Source organism: Ursus americanus, chromosome 6 (assembly GCF_024610735.1).
Source record: "Ursus americanus isolate L20-20 chromosome 6, mUrsAme1.1.p, whole genome shotgun sequence".
NCBI classification, from domain to species: Eukaryota; Metazoa; Chordata; class Mammalia; order Carnivora; family Ursidae; genus Ursus; species Ursus americanus.
This window is the reverse complement of record NC_142132.1, coordinates 28,013,808-28,037,086: the sequence shown is the minus strand read 5'-3', so window position 1 is coordinate 28,037,086 and position 23,279 is coordinate 28,013,808. Positions and strand designations below refer to the sequence as shown.

At 44.3% G+C, this 23,279-nt stretch overlaps 1 protein-coding gene across 2 annotated transcripts in view; it reads left to right on the top strand.

The window, feature by feature from the left end:
• ABCC2 (ATP binding cassette subfamily C member 2) overlaps positions 1-23,279 on the top strand; it is a 70,808-nt gene that overhangs the window by 38,972 nt on the left and 8,557 nt on the right. For both annotated transcript variants that reach the window (XM_087862808.1, XM_045784365.2), the window contains 11 exons: positions 661-727; positions 2,552-2,678; positions 4,488-4,664; positions 5,620-5,787; positions 11,478-11,658; positions 16,392-16,515; positions 16,811-16,940; positions 17,644-17,863; positions 17,988-18,142; positions 20,764-20,919; positions 22,392-22,591. In XM_087862808.1, the coding sequence (XP_087718934.1) occupies positions 661-727; positions 2,552-2,678; positions 4,488-4,664; positions 5,620-5,787; positions 11,478-11,658; positions 16,392-16,515; positions 16,811-16,940; positions 17,644-17,863; positions 17,988-18,142; positions 20,764-20,919; positions 22,392-22,591 (1,705 nt within the window). The remainder of the gene's footprint in view (positions 1-660; positions 728-2,551; positions 2,679-4,487; positions 4,665-5,619; positions 5,788-11,477; positions 11,659-16,391; positions 16,516-16,810; positions 16,941-17,643; positions 17,864-17,987; positions 18,143-20,763; positions 20,920-22,391; positions 22,592-23,279) is intronic.

The following is a 23,279-nucleotide window of genomic DNA, read 5'->3' as shown; positions in this document are numbered from 1 at the left end:
TGACATAGCGGGCTTAGCAGCAACAAACGGGTTGACAGGGACAGCTAGGCGGGGTTTACCTTGAACCTTCATTTGCATAATAAGCTTACTGTTTTTACTTATGTTTTCATTTAGAACAGCATGCTTAGCCAGATTGCTAAACAAAGCTGGGCCAGCTACTCTGGGGATAAGCAGGAAGTCCTGCAAAAGATCTAGAAAGCAAAAGTCAGGATGGAGCCAAGCCTGTGACTTGGGGAAGGTAGGCTGGAGTGCAGAACGTACGGAGGTTCTGAAGCTCTAAGGACTGGGGGCAGCCACAGGCCAGAGCAAGCTGTGTGTCTGGAGTCCAGGGAGTGGCCAGATTTCTATCTGGAGGTGGAACTTTTACCAGGACACTAGGCAACAGAGGGCCTGAGAATGTACCCAGAGTGTCTGCAAGTCAGGAATCTGGGTTCCTAACCGGGTTGGAAATCCAAGCAAAAAGGCCCTTGTTGGCGGCCACTTTCGCTCTCATCCCGGGAGCTTTCCTTTGCCTCCTGTTAACCGAGGAGCCAGCACCTGGCAGAGCTGAACTCAGGAGCCGCTGAAGGAAGCGAGGAAGGACATGTGAGAGCTGAGAAGGGGCAGACAGACACATGGGGACCTCCATCTGACTAAAAGAGAGGGCCTTCTTCTCCACAGACAAAGCTGTGCAGTTTTCGGAGGCCTCCTTTACCTGGGACCAGGACTCGGAAGCCACAATCCGAGAGTGAGTTGCCTCCTTTCCATCCTGCTCTTCTTCAGGATTCTCCTTGCCAGTCCTGTTGGAAAAGTCCACGTAATAGGACGCATGGGAAATGGGCTATGTGCCCGTGTTCAGTTAGGGATCAGCGCAGGCTAAACCCCTGGAGGGATGAGCTGAGAGCAAAACTTCTGAGCCTCTTTCCCCGTAACTGCCTCTGCCCACCCCCCCCACTGTCTTCCTGTGGGACCGTGCGCCTCCAGCTAAGAGCCCGAGAAGCACTTGTGCTCCAGACTGCGGATGGAGGGAGTGCAGCATCGGCGAGGAGCCTAGGGCTCTGGGGAGGGTAAAGAATACACACAAGAATCTGAAATCCATTTCCGTGTATTCATTCATTCAAGAATAGTAATCAAGAATATGGCTTCTTTCCCCAAAATGAACAATGGGAGCTGCCTTTAAGATTAAACTTGAGATCTGGAGTTTGACATCTAAATAACCCATTTCCACGTCCCACCACCTTTGCCCTAAGTCAACCCTTTCTTGCCATGCTGCTGCTCGCCCAGGAGTTCCCTTATTCACAGTTTTGCTCTCAGCGGTTTCGGTTACCTGCGGTCCACCTTGGTCTGGAAGGGGGTGATCCTCCTTCTGACCAACAGTCAGAAGGTCAATAGTAGCCTAAAGCTAGGTCACAGTGCCTCCATTATTCACCTCCCTTCAGCTCTTCACGTAGGCATTGCCTCCTCTTACATCAGAAGAAGGGTGAGTACAGTACCATAAGAGAGTAAGACCACATTCACGTACCTTTTATTACAGTATATTGTTACAACTGTTCTATCTTATTAGTTATTGTTAATCTCCTACTGGGCCTAATTTATAAATTTAACTTTATCATAGGGATGTCTGGATAGGAGAAAACACAGTATATGCAGCATGAGAAACACAGCATATACCCAGCTCCACTGGACATAGCACACACAATACCACAGGAAGCTGGCGCAGCCCAGATCTTTCTTCCCAACCCAGCATGCCTTATCTTCTCCCTGTTACACCTAGGACTTGTCACACTTCTCTCTTATTCCTACAGCCTTTGATATGGATTCTGGAGCCTGTCCCAGGAGGCATCAGGCCAGAAGCCCCTCCTCTGAACCCTCCCAACCTGAAAGCCTCCCTTTGCAGACAGAAGACTGGACAGAGCACCCAGTTTGAGCCGAACTTCTTTTAGACTAGCAATGGGCGGGTTCAGAAAGATTGTGAAGAAGTTCCTGATGTTCCAAATATTCTAGGGACTTAAACATAGGGTGGGCACAGAGTTTCTAGGAGTCTAGCCCAGTGCGTGCCGCTCCCCAGCCAGACACAGCCAGATCCAGGGCAGGGAATCTGTGCATTCAGCAAGTGTCCCACTGAATGGCTATTCTCATTGAATGGCCAAGTTTGGGAAACACGGATCTATTCCAACCCCATTAGTTCATGAAAGAGAGTCCACGGGAAGTGGCTTTCCAAGATCATACAGCTTAGCAATAGCAGAGTCGAGACTTGAACTCAGGTCTCCAGGCTCCCATTCGGGTCTTGGTCAATGGTGCCATGTTGGTGCTGAGAGAATTTTTCCTGTTGAAAGCTACAATGGTACAAACAGCTTATATAGTTGGGTAAGTTAGGGTTCACTCTCTAGCCCTTTAGAGCCTAAAAAAGATATTAAAGAAACACTTCAGAGTCCTCAATATCCAAGACAAATTTTCCAATCTTGAGGAAAAGTTTCCTAATATCAGACTTCCCATGGATAATCTGAGAAGTGGCCCGATTTACTCTTGAATAACTCCCCTCATCTCCTTCAAATACTCTTCTCTTTTTCAGTGTGAACCTGGACATTACGCCAGGCCAGTTGGTGGCTGTGGTGGGTGCTGTGGGCTCTGGGAAGTCCTCCTTGATGTCAGCCATGCTGGGAGAAATGGAAAACGTCCACGGGCACGTAACCATCAAGGTGAGAGAGGATGCCAAGGAGAAGAGTTCTGACATTCAAATGTGGGCCACTTAGCGCTGATTCTTGTTTGGGAGAGCGCACGGAGGAGAATCTGCTCCGCACGTTGCTCTGCTGCAGGTGCCGTCTTAGAGATGCCTGGGAGACTTGTGCACTGCAGGCTCTTTCCCCACTCCACACGTAGACTCGGGCTCTGGCGTAGTTGAAAAATCTGCAGGTGATTCCCCTATGTATACTTCAGTTTGAAAACTTACAGAGATCTCTCTTCCTTCAAAGCATAGGCAATTCTGCTTTGTCTATGTTTCTAAAAGCATCATTAAAAACTTACATAACTTTTGGGGTGCCTGGGTGGCTCAGTCGGTTAAGCATCTGCCTTCAGCTCAGGTCATGATCCCCGGGTCCCAGGATCAAGCCCCGAGTCAGGCTCCCTGCTCAGTGGGGAGTCTGCTCCTCCCTCTGCTCGTGCGTGCTCTCTCTCTCTCTGTCTCTCTCATAAATAAATAAAATCTTAAAAAAAAAAACTTACATAACTTTGTAACCAGGGTACCAACAAAACCAATAACAATAATAATTAAAAGAGCAACACTGTAAATTACACTCAGCGCCACAGTTGGTCCCGGACCAACTTCCTCCTCCTCTGAGAGCTTGGTCTTTGAGGGCACTTGCTTCCAACACAGAAATTCAATATAGGGTATGGACCTCGCCATCAGTTTTTTTTTGTTGTTGTTGTTTTGTTTTTGTTTTTTAACAGAGAAGAAATCTTTTCATAGTATCTTCATTAGCACTGTCTGCTTCCCTGGAGAGTTGAATTTAGGGGAAATTATAAGTACTTGGAATCATTTAACCAGACACTACTTGCATCCAAAAAAAGAAAAATGTCATAGATTTTTTTTTAGCTCTTTTCCTTAAGATCTTTGTATATTGCTAAGCATTTCTTTTCATTATGAGAAAGCTTGCCCCTGATTGCTTGACTCTGACATGCTTAGAAAATTAAGAACTAACGCTTCTTGCACATTATCCTGACATTATTCTCTGATTTACCAGTCACTTGTGAGCTAATTTACGTTAAATAAACCTGTAGTATAGCAGAACAGACTCTGCAGATGAAAATCTGTTTCCTAACTCCTTTTTAAAAAATATTTATTTTAGAGAGAGAGTGCATGGGGTGGGGGGGGGCTTGCTTCCAGGACCCTGAGATCAAGACCTGAGCTGAAATCAAGAGTCAGTTGCTTAACCAACTGAGCCACCCAGGTGCGCCATGTCTCCTAACTCCTTTTAGGAAGCTTTCTCAAAAAACTTTTTGAGTATAGTTCACATACCATGTGACGTTAGTTTCAGGTGTATTAAGGACCTTTTTCTTGCTAACTCGTAAGTGAGCTCATTCTCAAACACAGGCCTTTGTCAGGCTCCATCTCTCTTTGGACATGATCTGCTTCATGCATCAGCCTGCACCCTAATTCAAATCTCTTGGTTCTTCCTAAAATGTCATCTAGATCCTCTCCCCTGTCAGTGTTAGCCCTCTGTTGGTCTTAGGAAACTCACTGGGGTCTGACTAAAACCTTGTTCTAGAAGCAGCTTATGCATTCATCCCCCAGTTTTTAGGATCATGGCTAGAAAGTGATAGTGAAAACAAAAAAGGGGGGGTATTAAATGATGAATAGGACATCAAAGCTTTCTCCTTGTTTGGTGCAGTAAATACATTCATTTTTTCAGATCTAAGTTCTGATTTTTCCTTCCCATCCTGCCATCCCCTCCTTCAACCCTGCCTTTCTGGAGGTACACCTGTCACGTGCTCTGATCCTTCCCATTTAGGGCACCGTAGCCTACGTCCCACAGCAATCCTGGATCCAGAACGGCACCATAAAGAACAACATCCTTTTTGGATCTGAGTTTGATGAAAAGAGATACCAGCAGATTCTGGAGGCCTGTGCCCTCCTCCAAGACTTGGAAGTGCTGCCTGGAGGAGACCTGGCCGAGATTGGAGAGAAGGTACTTGGAACCCCAAGGGACCTTGAAAGGGTGAAGAGATAGTGAAGACAAAGAAGTGAGGACAGTGAAGAGGATGGGAGTAGAAGAGCTGGCCAGTCTGGGTAGTCGGGTTGGAACACATACCAGAAACCATGAGTTTACACAATATTTGAAATTTAAAATTTTGTAGTTGGAAGCAAATATTGGAATTGTGTCATCTAAAAGAAAGCTGTTGAGGATCTGAGAGGCTAACTAGCCAGTGTCTGGGCCCAAGGCCGACCTCACAGGGGGAGGGGCAGGGCGGCAGGACCAGAGCTTAGGTGTCCTGACTCCACCTGTGGGTATGAGTGAGGCTCAGAGAAAGGTTCCAATAATCTCTTCACACACTAAGAAATTAAGTGTGAAAGATTTTCTCAGGTTATTTAAATGCCTTTCTGAAAAATAGATTTTTAATGACTCTACTGTATCCATTATGTGGTCACAGCATAACTGGTTACATATTTAGGGAGTTTTCAACCTTCCTCCCTATTACTAACAATGAATAGAGCAGTCTTTGGGGGACAAGGATCTTCAGATATTAGCAGACTAATGAAGATACAGCTCTAGAATGATTTTGTTCATTAATTCAACATGCATTTACTGAGGACCTACTATGTGCCACACTCTCACTTTAAGTGCTGGAGTTACATCTCTGAGTAAAATAGAGAAAATCTGCTCTGGTCTAGCTCTATATTCCCACAGGGCAGGAAATAAAAATCATAAGTAAATCATATAATAGAAAACGGTAATTTGGGCATACATTTAATTGGGCCTGAAGGAATTTATCTGAATCAAAGTTATTGATATAGAGGAACTTGAAAGATTTTAAAGTCCTTGCTACCTTATTGAGGCAAATCTCTTCCTTCCCCCTCCTTAATAGTCCCTGAAAAGGCAGAACTATAGAGGAGTGCTTAATAGAAATTTTCTTCTTCTTCAGGGTATAAATCTCAGCGGGGGTCAGAAGCAGAGGATTAGCCTGGCCAGAGCTACCTATCAGAACTCGGACATCTATGTCCTGGATGACCCCCTGTCGGCTGTGGATGCTCATGTGGGAAAACATATTTTCAATAAGGTCTTGGGGCCCAATGGCCTACTGAAAGGCAAGGTGAGAAATGACTTAAAGCAAAGAAGACATTGGCGTGGGGGTGGTGAGACACATCTCCTAAGACCGCTGCCGTCCTGAAGCAAATTCCCTTACTCACCTGCCTCCTAGGCTGTGGAGAGTTACAGTGTCGGAGCGGTCTCCCCGGAAGGGACCCATGAAAGCTCCCAGCTTGAGGTCACGGCTTCTCCGGAACTGGCTAATTTCAGTGTACTCTGTGGCTCTGACATCGAGCCTCTTAGGATGATTGACTGTGATAAAAGGCACTTCGAGACCTGTGATATAAAAAGACGTGTATTTGGTCTTTGTCCCTGGTTCCTGGCACAGACCCCCAACCTTTGGAATTTCCTGAGTAATATTAGGAGTGGTTTTTGTTCCCAAGCCTAAAAAGTGACTTAGGGTGTGGCCCCTCCATAGCCTCGGGACAGGGCTGTTGGAGAGAAAGCCCAGGTAATAGACAGATTAGAACTTGCAGCCCCACCTACAGATCTCTGGGGAGGGAGACGGGCTGAAGACAGGATTATAAAAATTTGTGAACAATGAGATTCAGAGGGCTTCTGGATTGGTGACGGCACAAAGGTGCTGAGAGGATGGCACAGCTGGGGAGAGCAGGGATGGCCCACAGGCGCACCTCACACCCCCGTACGTTGCCCTGTACGTTTCTTCCATTTGACTCTCCTTGAGTTGTACCCTTTCACAACAAGCCGACAAACGTAAGTGTGTTCTGGAGATCTGATGAGCCGTTCTAGCCAGTTATTGTTCACGAGGAAGGGGCCTTATAGCTACTTGGTCAGACGTATGGGTGGCCCAGGACTTACACCTGGCATCTGAAGTTGGGTCAGTCTCATGGGACCGAGCCCATAAACCGTGGGGTTTGTGCTAATTCCAGGAAGTCCGAGTCAGAATTGAATTGTTGGACACCTGGTTGGTGTCTGAAAACCTCCCAGAGGACCCAACAACTTTCCTCACTGGTGGGACAGAGGTCATCCTGCAGGTTATTAGAGCTATTCTCTAAGAAGGCACTTCCCCTGGATCCCTTGCAGGACGTAGGAATGCTATGCCTGGAAGGGATGACTCAACCTGAACATTAAAAACAAAAAAAAAAAACCCAAAGCTAATGTTTCTCGAGTATTCATAAGGCCGGTGCTAAGCACTTTGATTGCGTTGCCTCCTTTGGTTCTCACAATGCTCCCGAGAGCACAGATAGGGCAGCTAGAACAAGTCACGAGAGCCGGTGTTAGTGAAGACCAGGCTTTCCTTTTTTTTTTTTTTTTTTTTTTTTTAAATGATTTTTTATTATATTATGTTAGTCACCATACAGTACATCCCCGATTTCCGATGTAAGGCTCGATGATTCATTAGTTGTGTATAACACCCAGTGCACCATGCAATACGTGCCCTCCTTACTACCCATCACCGGTCTATCCCATTCCCCCACCCCCCTCCCCTCTGAAGTCCTCAGTTTGTTTCTCATAGTCCATAGTCTCTCATGTTTCATTCCCCCTTCTGATTACCCCCCCTTTCTTTATCCCTTTCTTCCCCTACCGATCATCCTAGTTCTTATGTTCCATAGATGAGAGAAATCATATGATAGTTGTCTTTCTCTGCTTGACTTATTTCACTTAGCATTATCTCCTCCAGTGCTGTCCATGTTGTAGCAAATGTTGAGAACTCGTTCTTTCTGATAGCTGAGTAATATTCCATTGTATATATGGACCACAACTTCTTAATCCAGTCATCTGTTGAAGGGCATCTCGGCTCCTTCCACAATTTAGCTATTGTGGACATTGCTGCTATGAACATTGGGGTGCATATGGCCCTTCTCTTCACTACGTCTGTATCTTTGGGGTAAATACCCAGTAGTGCAATGGCTGGGTCATAGGGTAGCTCAATTTTTAACTTTTTAAGGGACCTCCACACTGTTTTCCAGAGTGGCTGTACCAACTTGCATTCCCACCAACAATGTAGGAGGGATCCCCTTTCTCCACATCCTCTCCAACAATTGTTGTTTCTTGCCTTGTCTATTTTTGCCATTCTAACTGGCGTAAGGTGGTATCTCAGTGTGGTTTTGATTTGAATTTCCTTGATGGCTAATGATTTTGAACATTTTTTCATGTGTCTGTTAGCCATTTTTATGTCTTCATTGGAAAAGTGTCTGTTCATATCTTCTGCCCATTTTTTGATTTGTTTATTTGTTTCTCGTGTATTGAGTTTGAGAAGTTCTTTGTAGATCTTGGATACCAGTCCTTTATCTGTAGTGTCATTTGCAAATATATTCTCCCATTCCGTGGGCTGCCTCTTAGTTTTTCTGACTGTTTCCTTGGATGTGCAGAAACTTTTAATCTTGATGAAGTCCCATAAATTCATTTTATCTTTTGTTTCTCTTGCCTTTGGGGATGTGTCATGAAAAAGTTTGCTTTGGCCGATGTCGTAGAGGTTGTTGCCTATGTTCTCCTCTAGAATTTTGATGGATTCCTGTCTCACATCGAGGTCTTTCATCCATTTGGAGTTTATTTTTGTGTATGGTGTGAGATAGTGGTCAAGTTTCATTCTCTTGCATGTAGCTGTCCAATTTTCCCAGCACCATTTATTGAAGAGACTGTCTTTTTCCCACTGGATGTTTTTTCCTGCTTTATCAAATATTAGTTGCCCAAAGAGCCGAGGGTCCATTTCTGGGCTCTCTATTCTGTTCCATTGGTCTATGTGTCTGTTTTTGTGCCAGTACCATGCTGTCTTTGTGATCACAGCTTTGTAGTACAGCTCGAAATCCGGCATTGTGATGCCCCCAGCTTTGTTTTTCCTTTTCAACAGTTCCTTGGAGATTCGGGGCCTTTTCTGTTTCCATACAAATTTAAGGACTGTTTGTTCCAGTTCTTTGAAAAATGTCCTTGGTATTTTGATCGGGATAGCATTGAAAGTGTAGATTGCTCTGGGTAGCATGGACATTTTAACTATGTTAATTCTTCCGATCCATGAGCATGGAATATCTTTCCATCTTTTTATGTCTTCCTCAATGTCTTTTAAGAGTGATTTATAGTTTCTAGAATATAGGTCCTTTACGTCTCTGGTTAAGTTAATTCCAAGGTAACGTATGGTTTTTGGTGCTATTGTAAATGGGATGGATTCCCTAATTTCTCTTTCTTCAGTCTCGTTATTCGTGTATAGAAATGCAACTGATTTCTGAGCATTTATTTTGTATCCCGCCACGTTACTGAATTGCTCTATAACTTCTAATAGTTTGGGAGTGGCTTCTTTTGGGTTTTCCATATAGAGTATCATGTCATCTGCAAAGAGAGACATTTTGACTTCTTCTTTGCCAATTTGAATACCTTTGATCCCTTTTTGTCGTCTGATTGCTGTTGCAAGGACTTCTAGTACTATGTTGAATAATAGTGGCGAGAGTGGGCATCCTTGTCGAGTTCCTGATCTTAAGGGAAAGGCTTCCAGCTTTTCCCCATTGAGAATAATATTTGCAGTAGGCTTTTCATAGATGGCTTTTATGAGATTGAGAAATGTACCTTCTATTCCTACACTCTGAAGGGTTTTAATCAGGAAAGGATGCTGTATTTTGTCAAATGCTTTTTCGGCATCGATTGAGAGGATCATATGGTTCCTGAGTCTTTTCTTGTTGATATGATGTATCACGCTGATTGATTTGCGAGTATTGAACCACGCTTGCATCCCAGGTATGAATCCCACTTGATCGTGATGGATAATCCTTTTAATGTACTGTTGGATTCTATTAGCAAGTATCTTGTTGAGGATTTTGGCGTCCATATTCATTAGGGAAATCGGTCTGTAATTCTCCTTTTTGAGGGGGTCTTTGCCTGGTTTGGGGATCAAGGTAATATTGGCCTCATAGAATGAGTTTGGTAGCTTTCCTTCTGTTTCTATTTTTTGAAATAGCTTTAGGAGAATAGGTATTATTTCTTCTTTGAATGTTTGGTAGAATTCCCCAGGAAAACCGTCCGGGCCTGGAGTTTTGTTATTTGGAAGGTTGTTTATCACTGACTCAATTTCTTCATAATTAATTGGCCTGTTTAAGGAATCAATTTCTTCCGGTTTCAATCTTGGTAGTTTATAGGTTTCCAGGAAGGATTCCATCTCTTCCAGATTGCTTAGTTTATTGGCATATAGCTGTTGATAAAAATTTCTAATAATCCTTCCAATTTCAATGGTGCTCGTCGTGACCTCTCCTTTTTCATTCATAATTTTAATAATCTGGGTCCTTTCTCTTTTCTTTTGGATAAGTCTTGCCAGTAAGACCAGGCTTTCCTGACCACAGGCCAGTTTGCCCGTTTGCCTGGACACTGTGGGCTGAAAGAGGGGGAGGGGCCTGATAGAGCCCCTTGAGGGCTTGAATATGTTCCTCACCAACAGCAAATGTAGAATGAGGGCTGTCAGGAACATCTCCCTGAGTATTGGTCAGTAAAACTCCATCTGTGTTTGGCTTGTTTCTTTCAAGATATGCGCCAAGTTAGAGGATGGGTGGGCTGCTGTCCCACTGAGGCCCTTTGCCTCTCTTGGATCAATGAGTCAACAGGGACTCCCTCTCCCTCCTATTCCTGGTTCTGACTCCTGTCCGTAAGGCCTCTTGGCTCCATTCATTCATGAACTGTATACCACCCTGTGCCTGACTTGTTGCAAAGACTGGGCTTGCACAATGAAAAGGTCTGGTCCCTGCTCTCAAGTAAACATACAATCTAATGGGAGGACGTACAGAAAAGCAAACAATAATACTATAATACAAGAATTATTTTAATGGCAGTCTATACAAAACACAATAGAAGCTTCAGAGGGATACCCAAGTCTTACCTGGGGATTCAGGAAAGGCTTCCAGAAGAGTTGGCTTTGAGCTGAGACTGGAGGGCGGGGGGGTGAGCATTTCCTGGGTCTTCCAGATAAGTGGGATCTCCTCTCTGTGGGGCTATGAAGTAGTGAGCAGAGGTGGTGGCTTGGGTTCTCTCTCCAGAGGCCCATTTCAACCCCAAGAGCCCTGTCGGAACTGCATTACTGATCCCTGAGCCTTTGTCTTTCTCCAACTGGAGTCTGCTTCATTGGTTAGTGTGATTCTCAGATGCACAGGAATACAAGGGATGACCAGCCTCCCACACCAGGGAGGTCCTGGGCTGAAGACAAAGTTTGATGCCCCTACAGTATATCTCATGTGCTGAAAGAATCTGAGCAGCTCTTGTTAGTGCAGTTGGTTAGCTGGTTATTTGAAGGGGAAGTTAGTTAGCTAGTTATTAGGTTTGTATGCATTGGTTATATTGATAGGCTTTGATCTCAAGTGACCTTCCTAAGCTCCCAGGAAGCTAGAAGAATGTGTGTAGGGCAAATCTCGCTGTCACTACAGGAAAATAACTGAATATATTCACAAGGGAAGGAGTCTCCTCTTAACACACAGGGTTTGGTGTCAGGATAAGGTACTGGGAAGGAAAGCGGAAGTGAAAGAGGTCAAGCGGTCAGGGCTATATTTTGAAACAGAGCCCTACAGTGAATTAAGATGACTGTTTCTCTCTCTCTCTCTTTTTGCCAAGGAAGGTGGTAGACATTCTGGGTAATTGGAAATTAGCTACCCATAGTTAGTGGGAGGTTAATTCCTTTCCTTTTTAAGAGCAAGCCAAGGATGGTGGTGGACAGAGCATCTCAGAGCCGGAAGGCATTGGCACAACTTATTGTTGTCTTTTCAGACTCGACTCTTGGTTACGCATAGCATTCACTTTCTTCCCCAAGTGGATGAGATCGTGGTTCTGGGGAATGGCACCATCTTGGAGAAGGGATCTTACAGCACTCTGCTGGCCAAGAAAGGACCATTTGCTAAGATTCTGAAGACGTTCACAAAACAGACGGGTCCTGAGGAAGAGGCCACAGGTAAGTAGGGAAGATTGGAACAGGATAAAGCTTAGGTATGGAAAGGGTAGGAGTTATAAACTACTATTTACTTCCTGAACTATTCAGTATCCAGTAGGTTAGATTTGGAAGTGAATTATCCAGAGATCCAAAATCTGTTATTTTTGTATTTGTCTTTGTAAAGAAACACAGACATAGAAACTCTGTGCCTGAGCCAAACTGGGGGCTCATCTTGCTCATATGGTCTCTAAGGGGTAGTCGATGGACACTAGAAGGGTGTGACTAAAGATTTGGGGTGATTAGCCCTTGTGGAAGAAACAGTAGTGGCATCAAAGGCCCCCTTTCAGGGATGCTGTGTTTCTATTGATTCAAATTATACATCCCACCTCACCTACCCTGAATCCACTAAAACCATTTCCTGCACAGCTTCATAGGCTGGTACTAAGAGTGTACTGCAAAATTCTTGATAAGCCCTAACAAAGGCATCTTGACAAAAATATACCAAAAACCACTGGGTGTTTCAAATCAGGAAAAATCATGGCAGTTGCATGGTCTCACAGTCTATCACAGGAATAGCCCCTAATACCACCACCACTGGGGTCATCAGTTAGTTCTAGTCAGCAGTGGAGCCCTGATCCCTGAGGACCTTCCCAAGAACCTGCCAACAGTAGTCCTGTACACAGTTCTAGGTAGCAGTTACCAGCAGGAGATCAAGCCTGAGAAAGCAAGACCTGGAGGGTGCATTCCAGAAGTCAGTTGGAAGAGGGAGTAGCTATAGAGCCCGCAAGTGGGGACTCATGCAGGTGTTGAAGTCAGGAAATATGATGGTTCAAAACCACCCTGGGAGCACAAGAGATGGAAAGAAAAGCCTCAACCAGAAAGTCTGTAAGTGTTGGAGGGATACGGCAGGAGCAAAGAATAGGTGACAAAGACTGGCAGCCATCCCAGGAGACCAGGTCAGGGGTAACACGAACCAGCAGAAAGAAAGGCCAGAACTTTCTATCAGCATTTATGTACTCTAGGGACTGGCCTGGAGGAAACTAAAAGCACCTATCTGGGGAGCGAAGGTCCCAATCCAAAGGGCAGTGTCTGATGCTTAATTCCCCAGTCGTTGCTCAGTCAGCTATATCACCATGACCTGCTCTGACAGTTTCCTTATGCTAAGTCTAGCCTCCCCGTCGAACCCCGGCCCCAGCCTCGGCCTTTGGCCATGATCTGAGTTTCTAGATTCTCTTATATACCCGCATGGGTGGATAGCCCCTTTGAAGAAACCTGTCCTTTATGGTACAAAGGTCAGTTTGCAAAAGAGTTCATCACACCTTTGTTCTGGTAAACACTGACTATTTCTGAGCAATGCCTGGCATGCTGTTGTTGTTGGTTCTGGGACTCAAGGTACAGGCCATGACATGGTAGAATGAAGGGAAGGGCAAGGGGACCTGTACCAATACTGGTTTGGTGTAATTCTTAATTAGCTGCCATAACAAAGCACTACAAACTGAGTGGCTTAAACAACAGAGCAAATAAATATTTGCTCACCGTTTTGGAGGCTAGGAGTCCAAAATCAAGGAGTTGGTAGGATTGGTTCCTTCTGAACATGATGGGGAAAGACATGTTCCAAGCTTCTCCCCTAGCTTCTGGGGGTTTGTTGGCAATCCTTGGCATTTTTATCTTGTAGACACATCACATTGTTCTCTGCTTTCCTCTTCACGTGCTATGCACGTGTGCATCTATGTCCAAATTTCCCCTTGGTATAAGGACATCAGACGTAATGGATTAGGGGCCCATCTGACCTCCTCTTAACTAATTACATCTACAATGAGCATATTTCCAAATAAGGTCACATTCTGAGGTCCTGGAGGTTAGGATTTCAACATATGAACTCAGTCTGTCACACCTGTCCTCTGACATACCCAAATTCATATTTTTCTCATGTGCAAAATACATTCGTGCCGTCCCAACATCCACAATGTCTCAGTCATTCCAGTATCAACTCTAAGTCCAAAATCTCATCTGAATGTCCGTTCAAAGTCCCACATTTCATCATTCACGCAAATCAGTTGTGGGTGAGACTTGGAGAAGAATTCTGTCCCAAGACTCCATCTGTCAAGCTGTAAAATCAGGTTGTCTGCTTCAGTAGTAAGACAGGCATTAGGATAGACATTCCCATTCCAAAAGGGAAAGATCAGGAGGAAAAAGGGGGTCATTAATCCCAAGCAAGGAATTCCACCAGATTTTAAGGTTCGATAATGCTCCTGTTGGGCCTGATGCTGTCTCTGTTGTTTAGGCTCAGCCTTGGCTGGTGGTTTCAACCCTTCCAGCCCTGGGCAGTGGTCCCACCCTCTGGAACTGAGGAGTAGCCAACCCCAGGGCCAATTTTCCCTTTTCTTGAAGGATAACACATGTTCACAGCTGGATAATTCTATTGGTATATTTTCTGCCGGTAGATTCCTAGCAGTCTGACAGTGTTCTTTCATTTAGTCCTGTCTCTGTCCCCTCCAGTCCAAGCCGGCAGCATTTCTGCTAAGACGGTTGATCAGATGAAGTCACATGCTCCATCTCTTTTGCTCATGAGCCTTTCTGGTGGATTTTTCATTTTCGTTATTGTACTTTTCTAGAATTTCTATTTTCTTTTTTAAATTTGACCCCTTACTGATGTTCTGTATTTGATGAGAACTCATTCTCCTACTTTAGATCTTTGACATGGTTTCCCTTTGTTCTTTGAATATATTTATAATAGTCATTTTAAAGTCTTTCTCTGGTAAGTCCAGTGTCTGTGCTTCCCAGTTGACTGTTTTGTTTTTTCCTGTATATGGTCCCATGCTTTCTTGCTTTGTATGTCTCACAATTTTTCATTGAGAGTTGGTCACTCTAAATAATGCAACTCTGGAAATAAGATTTTGCTCCCCACCTTCCACTGTCAGGATTTGTTGTTCCTCCTGCTTAGTTTCCTGAACTAGTTCTTATGAAATCTGTATTCTTTGTCTTATGTGGCCACGGAAGTCTTTGCTTGGTTGGTCAGCTAATGATTGGACGGAGATTTCCTTAAAGTCCTGGAATCAATAAGTCACTAAGCTCCTTCTGAAAGGCTTTGTGTGCATGTGTGCATGGTTGGGGGATGGCATGTCCTTAACACTCCAGCAGGCAGTTCACAATTCTACATCACCTTTTGTTTCCTGCTTGCGCAGAGTCTGAAGTTTAGCCCGGGGTAAGAGAATAGGGCCTTCTCACTTCTTTCTCGAGCATGTGAACAGCCCTACCCATGTGTGTGGCATTCTCAATTGCCAGGAATACATAAAAAATATCAAAGCTCCCTAAGGGTATCTTCTTGCCCAGCTTTTCCTTTTAAGTTTTTGTTTAGCTTCTTTTTTGCCCCAACTGTTATCATCCCTCAGGCAGCTGTGATGTCAAACAGTTGCTGCTGATTATTTAAGCTAGCTCCAAGTCCAGTCCAATAAAGACAAGCCCTGTGAATGGAGTTTTCTAGAAAACTGCCAGCCAGGTCAAATAATGACAGTTCTCTAGGGATTGAAACTGGTAACTAAAGGGTTAATGGGACTAGTAATTACAACTGCAACTCTTTACCCAGGCCTTCTTCATTTGCTTTTAAATTCCCCTGACTCTCCTTCTTTGGGGAGGCAAATTTAAGGCTTGTCCTCCTCTCTCCTCATTTGGCCTCCTCTTGCATAAACCCTTTCCTTGCTGAATACTCAGTATCTCAGTGATTGCCCTTGCTGTTTATCGGGCAGACAGACTTGGGTTTGGTTCCAGGATGAGGCTTTTGGGAGATTTTTGAACACATTCTGCTCCCTCCAGTAGTTAGGAGGCTGCTGATTTTTTGTAGTTACCATGTTTTTGAGGTTATTAGTATTCTAGGCTACAGCAGATCTGAAGGAAGGGGGGATGGGAATGGGGTAAATTAAACTATCACAAAACTTACTGTTCTTACTGAGATTTAGCCATTTTTCTTAAATGTTCCTTGGATTGTTGCAGGATTGGTTAATTTCAGAGTTATAAAGTTGATTTTAATAATATTTTGTCATTGCTTTTATGGAGTTAACAATTTCCAGAGGTCTTTACCATTGTCACTGATGCCCAGGCTGTTTTACATTTTATTTTTAATTTTTTAATTTCTTATTGCAGGGTATGTTTTTTAAATGTTTTAAATTCAGGGGCGCCTGGGTGGCTCAGTCAGTTAAGCATCCGACTCTTGATTTCAGCTCAGGTCATGATCTCCGGGTTGTGGGTTCAAATCCCGTGTCAGGCTCCATGCTGGACATGGGGCCTGCTTGGAATCCTCTCTCTCCCTGCCTCTCCCCCCTGCCAAAAGGAAAAGAAAAAATATAAAAATAAAAAATGTTTTACATTCATAAAACTTTGTAAAGTTATTTGAAATTCACGAACATTTTTCATTTACACTCACCTCATTAGTCAATTCTGGGAATTAGGACTCTTCTGCTTATCTACTATAACCCTTAAAAAGTTCTTTTCCTGATACAAAGAAACTGAGAAGCTTATGGGAATATTTCTCTCCTTTCGACCATTTTTTCTTCTACTAGAAACTCCTCTCTCCTTTATCATGGTACTTCTCAATGAGAAGAGGTGCTAATCGGTAATATTTCTGGAGCAAAATTACCAACCTGTGTGTACATCTGGGATCTCTTGCTGAGGGGCCAGGAAGATCAGAAAATAATTCTTGTTCATAGAACTTTGCAGCTCTATGTCGCCATCTCCCTAACTTTTGATGTATCTCCTAGTCAATGAGGACACTGAAGAAGAAGATGACTGTGGGCTGATGCCCAGTGTGGAGGAAATCCCTGAGGATGTGGCCGCCTTAACCATGAAAAGAGAGAACAGCCTTCATCGAACACTTAGCCGCAGGTTGGTTATCTCGTCAGCTGGCAGCCCTCATCACTTCCATATTTCCACGTGATCATTCTTTTTTTCTCTGTGGGCTTTTCCTGAGGGAGTGGACCCCGGGTCACTCCCAGCTCTTCCTTTGTTTCTTTGAATGGAGAGGAGAGGTGGAGTAGGGTGGCATGTTTCCCCAGAGCCATCCGTTCTGAAATGCACTTGGCTGTAAGGAGAGCGCCTGTGGCATGTGCTTGCAAGAAGACCCCGGGATGCACCCACATGCTCAGGAACGCATCCCCCCTTCTCAATTTCTCATTTCTAGGTCCAACAGCAGGCATCGGAAATCCCTAAGAAACTCTTTGAAAACTCGGAATGTGAACACCCTGAAGGAGGAGGAGGAACTAGTGAAAGGACAAAAACTAATTAAGAAGGAATTCATGGAAACTGGAAAGGTGAACACCACAATAAAAAGTACCATTTGAGGTGATACATAAGGTTTGGGATCTGAACATTTTCGTTTGATGACTTGAATATATATCTACCAGAGAGATAGGTCCCGTGTGCTTTGCAAATCATTAAATTTGTCATTGAAATGTTGGTAGAGGCTTTGGGCTTTCTATTAAATCATATTTCCAAGAATGACAGGTTTCCTGTGAATATCCTCATAGCACATTTCATAAGTAATTCCATTCTGATATGTGGAGAGAACAACAAAACTGCTTTGAGATGCAAGTCTTAGAGCCAGAGAACACTAATAAATCAATCTGAGAGTCCACAATTCAAATTAATAAAACTGAAGACCTTAAACCTAAGACCTGGGTTTTAACTTAAGTCCAAATTAATAAAAACAAATTCCAAGGTCTGCTGTATAACCCCCATCCCGTTCTGTTGTGTGTGTGGTTGTCTCACTCTGTTTTTATCCTTCTCCCTTAATTGCATCCAGGAGCTCATTAACAATGTGATGTTATTTCCCCTGCACTATATTTCAGCATCTATTATCCTGGCTCAATGCAGAAATAGACCATAGATTACCAAATTTTGCTACCTGCTGTCCAGTTTTCCAGGGGTCTCCACTCCCCCTTGTGATTGGTATTCTATGTAATTCCTCACCAAAAGCCATTAGAATTTCTAACACTGAGGGTGGGGGCTTTTCAGGTGAAATTCTCCATCTACCTGAAGTACCTACAAGCAATAGGATGGTGTTCAATATTCTTTATCATCTTTGCCTATGTGATCAATTCCGTGGCTTATATTGGATCCAACCTCTGGCTCAGTGCTTGGACCAATGACTCTAAAACCTATAATGGCACTAACTATCCAGCATCTCAGAGGGACCTGAGAATTGGTGTCTATGGAGCTCTGGGATTAGCACAAGGTACGTCTGATGGCTTTGACAGCCATCTCTTGCAGAATCTGTGGGATTCTGGGGGGAAAAAATGCCATTGTGTCCTTGGCCCAAGTCCTGTGCATCGTGCCGACCAAACTGATTCCACTTCTAGGTGCGTTTGTGCTCATGGCAAATCTCTGGAGTGCCCATGGTTCTACGTACGCATCAGGCATTCTTCATAGGCAACTGCTAAGCAATATCCTTCAAGCACCCATGAGTTTTTTTGACACAACACCCACAGGCCGGATTGTGAACAGGTTTGCTGGTGTAAGTATCTAAACGGCTGTATGATGTGTTTTTATGCTGAAGATCTTTCCATTCAGATAGGGACTGAGTTCTCCTGTCCCCCTAGGCAACACCATGCAGTTATAATTCTTTGGTCCACTTAGCATGCAGATGTTTATTGTGTATCTTGTGCAAGGTCCCAAGGATCCTGGGGATACAGAGATGAAAAGCTCTGGCCCTTTAAGGAGCTCACCATCTAGTGAGGGAGACAAGGAAATAAAGGAGTATGATAGAAGACAATAAAACCCGTAACAACAATGTGTATATAGTGGTGTTCTGGGAGCACAAAACAGTGACTGAGAACAGCAGTACTAGCTCAGCCTGGGTGACAAGTGGGAAATATCAGAAAACATGAGACTTAAGTCCTTGAAGGAACTTACTTAGCCAGGGAGAGGGTGGAGCAGGGGGTTGGCGGTAGAAGCAAAATGAGGATTATTCTGCAGAGGGAAAAAACAAGTAAAAGCACAATCACTGGCTAGGCTGGTGAGTAAAAGGGAAAACAGGATAACCCTTTGCTTGGTCTCTATTCCATTCCTGCTTCTATCTTTGCTACTTTAAGAATAAATTGGGTCTGGACTATGGAAGAGAGCCACCTATAATTTTAACAAGGTTTAAAACATGGTTTCCACATATTGCAGATCCTGGAGCCCTTCACATTCATGTATTCAACAGCACTTACTGAGCACCTGATAGGAGCACTGGAATGCTTCCTGAATGTTAAGATCCTAGACAGCTCTCTTCCAAGGGCCAGAGCGAACTTACTGATTCTTAATGCGTAGGAGTCAAAAATTTCAGGAACAGAGGCAGAAACCAAGGAATTCTGAGTAACCGTCAACTGTCATGAGCACAGTTTTGATTCTCTATTTGTAGAAGAGGGAGCACATTTTCTGAAATGTCTGAGCAGCTTCGGACCCTTATTTGTTTGGTTTTGGAGCTGACAGAAGAAAGGCCAGCCCACAGCCAGGTTCTAGGGACATAGTGGCTGCTTCAAAAGTGGGCAAGTTGACTGGTCTCCATTTATCACTTTCCTCGAGGACAAAAATGGGGAGCGTGAGGTCATTGGAGACCATTTCAATGGGTTTTCTGCCTTCAATGGAACCTTAAAAAGCATACAATTTTAGATGGGGAGATTCTCACAGGAATTTTGCAAAAATTCACACTCTTTTCTGATGTTGCAAAATATATATAATTAATCTTCTGAAAAAGAACACAGAGCTCTTACTGTGCATTAGTAAGGCAACCGTCATATTTTGCTAACTGCTTTTGCATGAAAAAAGGAAACTGTCATTGATTATATGGTGAGTTTTGTAGGTGAAGGTGGCTCCTGCTTATAAAGGAGAGTTTGATTTAGAATCCTCTATATTGATGGCTGAGCCCCTAAGAAGAGCTGAAGGGGGTGGGGTGGAAGAAAGCAAGCTGGAGAATCTGTGCCAAGTAAGGGTCAAAAGTAATCTACTTAGAACGGATAGCTGGTGAGGATTTCTTTTTTCTGCTAATCCTGGACATACTTATTTGCGTTCTGCTATGACTCTGGGAAAGTAAATTAGACTCAGGAGTCATTCAGGACGGGAAACTTAGGGGTGCCTGGGTGGCTCAGTCGTTAAGCGTCTGCCTTCGGCTCAGGGCGTGATCCCAGGGTCCTGGGATCGAGCCGCGCATCGGGCTCCCTGCTCTGCTGGAGCCTGCTTCTTCCTCTCCCACTCCCCCTGCTTGTATTCCCTCTCTCACTGGCTGTCTCTGTCAAATAAATAAATAAAATCTTAAAAAAAAACGATGGGAAACTTACTTCAGAGATCATTTGAATTCACCTTGATACTCACATATTACTAATTGTAGAATCAACATAATCTAAGAAATAATAGGTAAGGGAAACCCAAAGTATACGTCAGGCATCCTTGTATAGTATACCAAACCATTTTCCATTCATCTATCCATCCATCTGCTCATTTATTCAACATGACATGAAGCTCAGTATGGCAGTAAGGCCCATTTTTCACCTCTGGGTTACTTAGTTAGAACACTAGTCAGGGAAGGGTCCCATTCGAACTCCACCTTCCTCTCCCCCTGAAGCTCTATGTTTGGCGGAGAAAACAATTTCCCAGCTAGAGGATGGTTCTTCAGTCACGAGGGGGTGACCAGGCTTGTTGACCGGAGCTTTCAAACACACTGAGTGCTAGTCATGTGCCAGGTTCTATTTAGGTACTCGATGGAATTAGGACCCGGGTACAGTTAGATTAATTGCATTGGCTTGGTTATAGGAGGATTTACCTGTAAGGCTCTGTTAGCTTACAATGTAATGAATGGTTTAATAAACTTGACAAATGAGAATTTCACTGAGAAGAGCGAAAACCATTTTACCAAGTTTATTGAAAAAGGTGAAGGGTGACTGCCATATCTGGAGGAATTTAGAAAGATGAAGAAATTGCAGAAATGAGATTGGTTATTGAGAGGAGAACAGTGTATTGCAAATGAAGATGATGAAATGCTTCAGTGGAGGAGTCACTGGGAACCCAGAATCAAATAAATTCTCTGCTGGAATCAGGAAGATGGAAAATGGCACAGGAATCCATTACTATACCATTCTTCTAATTATGTGTTCCTAGGATATTTCCACAGTGGATGACACCCTTCCCTTATCCTTGCGCAGCTGGATATTGTGTTTTCTGGGAATAATCAGCACCCTTGTCATGATTTGCACGGCCACTCCAGTCTTCGTTGTCGTCATCATTCCTCTTGGCATCATTTATGTGTCCGTTCAGGTAGGTTTGGAAATAGCCAGGTCTCCTCTCCTTTCTACCTACAAAAGCCCAGGCTCTTTCCTGAGACTCTTCTCTTTTGTCGATTGCTAGTGACTCGGTCCTCTCCAGCATCTTTGTCATTTAGTCCTATATGGATATACCAAGGAGCCCATAGGTCACTGTCTAAAGCTCAAGTGTCAGCACCAGTTGGTACATGGTTCACAGCAAATCTCACCGTAGCTGCTGCCCCCCCAGAACCTTATGTGGGGCAGATTTATGTTTGGATCCAGGACTACCTTCAGGTTGACTCTGGACGATCTTGAAGTTCTGTAAGATCCCCCATAATGGTTAGGTCATTGGTTGCCTCTAGAAGGGTTATGCTATGGCTGCTTCCTTGATCGGCTTAGGCTTATCTGCTCGGAGATGTCTTGGAGATGTATTTCAGCAGGAGGTAGATCTCTTTTCCCTTCAGGGCAGTTGCAGTTTTACCGGGATATCTATGGATGACTTAGGCTCAATGTCAGTATGTCGTTGAGGGAACAGGTAGCTAGAAAGCCATGCCTCACCGAAAAACTGGGGCAAGAGGAAGGGACTCCATTCCCATATTAAAAACTGATGAGGGGACAGAAGCTGTGGAGAGAATTCTTTGGGATGATCTGTTCACCTTGGGAAAACAATTCTGAAAACCTGCATTCAAGGGCAGCCTTGTCACCTACGGTAAGGTGACACCCCCTGGTATTTGTGTTAAGTTCCTCAGGTACGTTGTTATCTCAATAACAGCCTTTCAGCTGTAATAACAAACCAACAAATAAGCTGGATATTTAAGGAAACTTGCAGGTATAACATTTTGAATTCTGACTCTCAAATGCCCAGCTTTTCCTGGTTTCAACAAATCTTCACAGCAGCACCACTGAACCTCATCCCGCTGAACCTCCTCCGTCACCCCTTGCATCTCAGAGTCATCTGTACACTCTGTTACATTTAGTTCTGGTGCTTAGACTCGCAACACTCCGCATATTTCCGGGACTATCTTCACCTTCATACAGCACTGAAGCACAGTTTGGTCACTTACCTGACTCTGTTCAATTTTTATCTGAACCTCAGGATACCTCTCTCTGGCCATTTCCTGCCCATCTCCACTTTCCACGCCCCTTAGGTCTCAGCTGCAATTTACATAATCCATTTGGAGACCATTTTTCTAGCTGCTACAAAAACTGTCGCTTGGACAGTGTATGCAGGTTCTTGGGAAAATATGGATCAGGCTGACAAAATTTCTCATGTGGTTATAGTCTCCTCACTTTCATCTTCTTTTCCCCACCAGCCTCTTCCTTTGGGCCTCTCTCATCTAGCCAGAGGTGAGACTGGAGGCTTCTGTCCTGTTCAAATATGGGCTGTGCCCGTCAAGGCGAAGGACGCTGAGTAAGGGCTACCGAGGGAGGGATATTGCTTATGCAACGTGATTGTGTGACTGACTCTTTACTTTTGGCGTCTAGATATTTTATGTGGCCACTGCCCGCCAGCTGAAACGTCTGGACTCTGTCACCAGGTCCCCGATCTACTCTCACTTCAGTGAGACTGTGTCAGGTTTGTCTGTCATCCGTGCCTTTGAGCACCAGGAGCGGTTTCTGAAACACAACGAGGTGGGGATTGACACCAACCAGAAATGTGTCTTCTCCTGGATTGTCTCCAACAGGTGAGGCTGCGTATTTACCTGGTATTTACCCAAATATGTGCTTTGGGGTTCCACATGTTTGACATGAACTGTGGGAGGGCAGGTGTAGCCAGTGATGTGAATTTCACTGTGGCCAAACATGCCCGTCACGTAAGTAGAAGAAAAGATGGGCTCCAGAGTCAGAGACCGGGTCCCTGTGCCTACTCTGCTATTTACCGAGCTACGTAAAACGCCTTTACCTTCTAAGGAAAGTCTCAGTTTTTGTTTTTACAATGACTAGAACACAACCTATATCATAAAGTTCTGGTGAGTCAAATGACCTCTCTAAGCATTTGGTATCCCACGTACCGACCAAGTGCTGGGTAAGCTGGGCATTCGTAGTTGGCGTCCCTGAGAGCAGATGTGAGAGTCTCCACAGGCAGGACACTCTGTAGGGTGGTGAAAGAAGCTGAGGGTGGAGGGAGGAGACTCCATAGTCATTTTTTGGTTAAAACCAGTGATGACAGAAATGGAAAGCTGGTGACTCCCCAGGCAGGGTGAGCATTCTTTGTTTCTGCAGCATTATGAGACCTTGGCAAGAAGTGATATGTCCTTGAAGGAGGAAGGTCTTTTTCAGGAAGTGAAAATTCCTGAGTGGCTTCCACATTGTCTTGAAGTGTCAAGGGCAGACTCATGATGCTTGGTATTATCTGGAACATGGAGAGGTCGG